At 45.4% G+C, this 7,093-nt stretch overlaps 1 protein-coding gene across 1 annotated transcript; it reads right to left on the bottom strand.

Annotated features, from left to right (window-relative positions):
- Window positions 1-5,139: 5,139 nt before the first annotated feature.
- On the bottom strand, window positions 5,140-6,219 carry LOC135384610 (uncharacterized). Its single transcript, XM_064613808.1, has one exon. It carries the CDS (start codon window positions 6,217-6,219, stop codon window positions 5,140-5,142), a length of 1,080 nt encoding a protein of 359 aa, XP_064469878.1.
- Between the last annotated feature and the right edge of the window lie 874 nt (window positions 6,220-7,093).

Here is a 7,093-nt window from a genome sequence, read left to right as displayed (position 1 = left end):
TCTTGCGTCCTTAGTAAACAAACGAGTAAAGATAACGCCAGATGTGTAATTATTTTTCTCTACCAGCTATTGTTTTCTTTCTCCTTTATTTTTTATGCCGGATAGGGCAATCAGTGCCTAACCCTCCAGTGCATGGGTTGCTCTATATCGGACAGTTTTTTTAAACTTATCTTCACTAATTATACATACTGCAAAATAGAATCAATCTGGTCTGCTGTCACATCATCATCCCAGGCACATGTGTGCGTGGGTCTTCCCTTTTGCGGAAACGCATTTGTTTTTCTGCATCTTCATGCTTCCTCTCTATCAAATAGCAGATGTTACCCTCGTTCTCTTCCTATTCCGAACGACTATGGATTTTTCTTAATTCTGTTGTATCTCTTTGTTCCTTCTCAGCTCCATTTCATTTCGTGCTTTTGTCGTCTAGTGCTGCATATTTCACATCAAAGAAATAAGCTTAAATAGCTGTCCAGCGGCATGTTTTCGTTCATGCATCGGGTTTAAAAGTTAAAGAAAACGTACTGGACAGATTTATCAATAGTCTTATTTTCCCCCCTTTTTCGTCGCCACCAAAAGCTGTCATAAATGTTTACGACATTAATTCTCATTTACGCCCTCAAGCCGACGGCGGGTTAAGTCCCCGCATTTGCAATTGTCAATTGCCATGAGACGCAACAAATTACAAAACCGAAGTCGAATAAAAAGACCGAAGAGCTGAAACAAAGTTTCTCGGTCTGGGGAATCATAACACAATTTTATTCTCCACCCGAATGAATTCTACGATCTTTCTTTCGCATTTCTGGTCGCTGTTCTTTCAGAACGTTTTTTCTTTTTTTTTTTTTATTGGTTCGCTCACTTTCGTCTGCTCGCTCGTAATTCAGTTTAACGAGCGCCGTTTAGAAAAAGCAAAAAAAAAAAAAAGAAGAAAAGAAGGACGAAGAGGAACACGAAGCAGCATTAAAAATAAGATGTAAATTAATATGAAAATGAAAATATAAGGATTCCGAGTTTCGTTGAGCACGGCCAAGACAGGTCTGAGAGCGCGCTGCTAACGTATAAAATTCGCTGTTGTGATATATGACTCGCAATTTTTTGTCCTCCGGACGATTCTGAGGGGCAAAATTTAATTTAGAAAGCGCGCTTCCTTCCTTCCATGTGATTTCGTTTCTTCTCTGTTCTTTTTGTTTCTGTATTACTTGATTTATTTTTTATTTTAAGTTTTTTTTTTGTTCATCCGCATTTCTTTCGCCGTCACTCAGCACCGTATGTATAGCCAGCGTGTTTGAGCGTTGTTTCCCAGTCCACCCGTATTATGGCGCACAGCGTAAGCGACGAGAAAAACGACGTCATCATCGGGATATGAGCGCCCCAAACGATGGATCGTCTGTCAGCGGAAAAAGTGCGAAACTGACATTTCTTATCAACAGCATGAACTACGGGAATTTCTTTTATACAGGGCCATCTTGAACGAATATTTTCTCCATCGAAATGGCGAGAACTGAAATTCAGATGGAGCTCATTTTCATGTGGCGTACGAGGCACAGAAATATACTGATACGTGCATAGCTTTCTTTCACACAGTATCGTTTATTAAGACTTTTTGTGTGTGCTCGTAGAATGGGGGAGAGCCCCCGTTGAGGCAGAGGCGCAACATACTCCTAGACTGAGGCAGAGTATACATTACTTTTTTTTTTTTTTTTTACAGCGGCACCAGATTTTCTTAAAAAGAAGCTGTGAGAGCAGCATAGGTGCAGTTTTTGCATTTGGGTTACTCGGCCATGCGTGCGTCCTCTCCACGAGAATATGTAACCAATAGATGACTAATTCGCTAAGATTTATTAATTAACTCTTTTTAATGAGGGCTTTCGGGACGAAGCGAGATACCAGAATGGGAGACAATCCTTATTGGAAGCCGTTCAGCCGTTCCTCTTTTTTTTTTTACCTGAAACGAGCACGTATACACGTTGAAATATCCATCGCCGCCCTTTGTATGCCAATAAGCCGAAAATACGTCTTCTTTCTCGATAAGATGTTACTCCGCAGCAGCACTTCGTTGGATGTAGCTTCTGCAGGCGGCGTAACCAGAGTGGGGGGAGGGGGGGGGTATAAACCCTTCTGAAACCGTACCTTTGGTAGCACTCTTGGGAGAGTTTCTCATCTCCTCCTCTCATGCATCTTTGCGGCCGATTTCGTGCGCCGTTGAAATACGGGCGCAGAAAAAGCCGATTTTCACAACTTTTTCTTTTGCACTCGCTGTACCATTAGAGATTTCGGCTTCCGGTGTATTCGACTAAGTTCGCCACGGGCTTCCTGATTCTGTAAAAAAAAGTTATGTTGCCTAGGCAAATTTCAGAGTTCACATAAGAAATTTCAATTTATTGCAATTGAAATTCGACGAAAGTATTTTTGAAGATGGCAAACTTATTGCCGCACGGGAGCCGTTGACCGCATATTTTCCCGTTCTACCGTTTGCTTATATACCCCAAATGACATGGTTGGTGAATCACCCTGTATACACAGCGTGGTCCACCAACCATGATAGAAATTCGTAGTGAATGTAGGCCCCGGAGAGACATGCGGTCAAGGGATTTTTTTCTGCATATAACTTTAGCCACATATTGGTAACATTTTTTGTTTCATTTCAATTGACAGAAAGTTAATTTCTTGAATTGAACTCCGAAATTTCTCAATGCAACCCAACGTTTTCTTTGCGGAAATGGGTTCCCCGTGGTCATTTTCTTCAGTATAGCACATGGCAATTGCCGAAATAAATTCGCCGAAAATGAGCCCTTGGCTCCGCCTCTTTTTCGACCGCTCGTAGTTTGAGCGCAAAACTGCGAAGAAAGGAATTTATATTGACACGCCACACGAGGGGGGAAAGGGTTACAAACCGTCAGGTGACCTCATTTTTGATAAGATAGCTAAGATTCCCGTACTCACGACGCGTGTTTGTTCCGTGGGTAAGGCTTGTAACCCCTCGAGTGGCGTGTCAATGTAACCTCCTTTCTTCGCAGCTTTGCGCTCAAACTACGAGCGGTCGGGCTCATTTTCGACGAATTTATTTTGGCAATTGCCATTGCACTACAAGTTGGATTATGTGGTATACTGAGTAAACTGACCACGGGGAACCGATTTCCGCAAAGAAAACGTCAGGTTGCCATGGGATATTTCGGAGTTCAGTTCAAGAAACTAATTTTTCGACAACTGAAATGAAATAAAAATTTGCCAATATGTGGCAAAAGTTATTGGCAGAAAAAAATCCCTTGACCGCATGTCTCTCCGTGGCCTACGTATTTTACTATGAATTTCTATCATGTTTGGTGGACCACCCTGCCTACAGGGTGTGTCAGGAACCGTGTCATTGAATTATAATTAAAAAACTACACCACCTAGAATCATGCGGTCAACGGCATTTGTTCTTACTAGGTTTTCGCCACCTCCTGATGTGAATGTCGTGTAACCAAAGTTTAATTATGTAAGTTTTTGTGAACTAAAGTCGGAAATTTACCAAGTAAAGGTCACTTTTTTACCCCACCAATGTGAAGAGCGTGTCTAATTTACTCAAATTAAAAATGAATGATAATTGACAGATATATTCAGGGGCTATCCCATCAGAAAAAATAGCCGAACATCATGCTCTACGGAGGTAGCGCGCGACAAATTTTTCAGCGCAATCCTTGTCAGTCCGACGAAAGGAGGTTGGAAACCCAGTCCACACCTGCAACGCAGAAAGAGATAACACAGGTATGGCTTACCGCGTCCGGCTTTCGCTGGGATCGCACGTTCCCTCCCCAATTTCAGGAACTATCCCTTTTTCTACTATCACTCTGTGGGCTGGGTTTCGAACCTCCTTTCGTCGGACTGGGAGCGATTGCGCTCAAAAAGTCGTCGCGCGTTATGTTTCGGTGCTACGAAAAGCATGATGTTCGGCTATTTCTTCCAATGGGATAGCTCGTGAATATCACTGTCAATTATCATGAACTTGAGTGAATTAGGCACGCTCTCCATATTGGTGTGGTAAAAAAGTTACCGTTACTTGGCAAATTTCCGAGTTCAGATCGCAAATATTTACATAATTAAACTTATGATACATGACATTCTCATCAGAGTTTGCAGAAATCTAGTAAGAACAAATGCCGTTGGACGCATGATTCTACGTGGCGTAGTTTTTTTTATTATAATTCAATGACACGTTTTCTAGAACACCCTGTATATAATGCAAAGAGAAAGTATCTGAAAGCCGCGAGTTAATAACATAATGAGTAAGTGAGCCGGAGACGGAAGTTACATGAAAACAAGTAAAACAGTTAGTAGTGTAATGCATTAGTTAACATAAATAATTAGCTCTTAGATTTAAAAAGTTACAAAAATGCAGATTATCGACGTTTCGGAGGAAGCTCCTCCTTCGTCAGGATAAAGGTAGATGACTTTGTGCTATGGCTTATGTAGGTTGCTTCAATGATGTCATAGTTGAGCAGGAGCTCGCCACCTGCCGATTGTCGTACAAAGTTATGAAAATTTCCGGGAAGGTCACGTGCGGGGTCCTTGTCCTGTGGTTGACATAATCTGGGGTATTGTGTAGAGATTGTTCGCGTTCCAAGGTATAATGGAAAGGCCGGCTTTGTTGTACTGTGTTACAACACTTATAGCACTCCTACGTACGAAATGTTGCCTCTTCAAAATCCTATCCAATCTATGTCATTGCGATATCCGTGACTCACACAGAATTCTCTCAAAATAGTGTTCCTCTATGTGACGCGAAAGCATCATAAAATGTAAATCCTTGTTTTTAGAGGTATGACATGGACTTCCCCCCCCCCCCCCCCCCCACGCATCTGGCAACTTGAAGGTTCACTTTGATGTGGAACTTCCACTCTAAGAATGACTGGACCTGACTTCGGCAGCTCCCAAACACAACGAACCCTTTATTATGATGAGAAGTCCTTTGACGACAGCTCCCAGCGTTGCAGCAGTCTCCCAGAGCATCCGGTTCCCAGCAGGCCGAATCGCAGAATGTAGAACGTGCGCTTCCCTCGCGTTGGTCAGCTTTTCCCGGCCTCGTCTTTCACACTTGTTAAAAAATATGTAACATCCTCCCCCGCGCAAAAAAAAAAAAACGTTCACCAAGTCACTCAAGAGTTAATTACAGTCAAGTTCTAATGGGTACAGCAACTGCACAGGGCGACGAGTCACAGTTCCACTGGGTAGTCTGACTTGAGAGGAACGTACGTTGCCGTCTCGCCCCCTATACAGCTCGGTCACCTTCACGAGGTTCCACATGTTCCTTGGCGCCTTGTCTTCATGCAGTAGGACCACGTCGCCTCCGCCAATTGCTCTTTGCTTACGTTGAGCGCGACACAAATGTGCAGACCGAAGTTCAAGGAGGTACTCGTGTTTCCACCTCTTCCAAAACCTGTCCGCAATCTGTTGTCGGTGACGCCATCTTTTGACCGCTGTACTGGCTGTCGAAGGCTTCACAGGAGCCGCAGGTTGTTCCGGCAAGGCCGTCAAAGTCTTTCCTATCAGCAGGTGCGCTGGAGTCAGCGCGATGGGTTCCTCTGGACTCGAATGTAGAAAGGTTAATGGTCTTGAGTTTACGACAGCTTCTACTTCTGAGAGAAGCCTTTCTAGCTCCTCGTATGTGAGGCTTTGGCGACCCAGGGATCGGCGTAGACAGTTCTTGACAGTTCGAACCATCCGTTCCCATATGCCGCCCCACCGGGCTGCCCTCTCGACTATAAATTGCCAGTGAATCCGTTTTGTCGAGACAAAATCCTGAAACTCGGTGCTGCACATGGCTTTCCAGAGCTCTCGGATGTCTCGCGCCGCTTTCTTGAAGGCCAGAGCGTTGTCGCTGTAGATTGCAGATGGTACCCCTCTCCTTGACAAAAATAGCCGGAATGCCATGACGAAGGCTCTCGCTGTTAGATCCGTCGCCAACTTCAGATGTACAGCTCTCGTGGTCGCACAAGTGAAGAATACGACGTAACACTTTGGTGATGCCGTGTTGGTTGTGGTCTTCACATATAGTGAGCCAGCAAAGTCCACACCCGTGGTATCAAATGGGCGAGTCGGGTCGGTCCGGGTAGCTGGCAGCGGTGCTGTTGGCGAAGGCGCTGGTCGTGCCCGGAATCTCACGCAGACAGCACACCGGTGGATGACCAACTTCACTGCCTGTCTAGCTTGAAGCAACCACCATCTTTCGCGCAAAGCCGACATTGTCGTCTGTACCCTGCCGTGTAACATGCGTCGGTGCGTGTCCATAACAATCAGCTTAGCCAATTCGGTAGTATGATGGGATGTTTGATATCCTCACAGTTGTCTGAACACTGAAGCCGGCCCTCTAGCCGCATTACTCCACCTTCGTCGAGAAAAGGGTTGAGCTGAGCTATCCTTGAAGTTTCGCTGATTCTACGATTCTTTGTCAGCGCTTGAATCTTCTGACCCAGCTGGTAACGCGCAGAGCGCGGTTGTAGTCGCTGTACGTAGCACGGTCGAACAACGGGGAAGTCGCTTCTGCGCCAATTGTCAGAACCGCCGCTTTTGTCATTTCATCCGTGACACTGCTGAAGGCACTGACATCATTCTGATGCTGTTCCGGCCAAAACCGTTCCGTCTTGACGACAACGTCTTGACAGTCTGTCCTTTCGTCACCGCGTCCGCGGGGTTCTCATACCCAGGGCAGTGTCTCCACTGCTGCACACTGCTCTTTTCTTGGATCTCAGCCACCCTGTTTCTGACGAAGGGTTCCCACCTGCTTGCTTTACTCTGGATCCAATTCAGTGTAATAGTGGAGTCTGTCCAGAAAGTCATCTCCTCATCCGGTAGAGCCAGTGCTTGATGTAGAAATTTCCCGATTCGAACACGAACCAGAGCTCCCAGTAGCTCTAGTCTGGGTAGCGTGATGACTTTCAATGGCGCCACGCGTGATTTGGCGAAGAGTAGAACCACTTTCGTCTCCATGGTGTCACTTGTGCTTCGAAGGAATGCAGACGCTCCATAGGGACTTGGACTGGCTCCTGTGAAGATGTGGAGCTGGTACCGTACCGAACCACTCTCCGGGAGTAAGCATCGTTGCACGGACACGTCCCGT

The sequence above is a fragment of the Ornithodoros turicata genome, chromosome 2 (assembly GCF_037126465.1).
Source record: "Ornithodoros turicata isolate Travis chromosome 2, ASM3712646v1, whole genome shotgun sequence".
Lineage (NCBI taxonomy): Eukaryota > Metazoa > Arthropoda > Arachnida > Ixodida > Argasidae > Ornithodoros > Ornithodoros turicata.
Note: the sequence above shows the minus strand (reverse complement) of the source record. Positions and strands in the feature narration are given on the sequence as shown.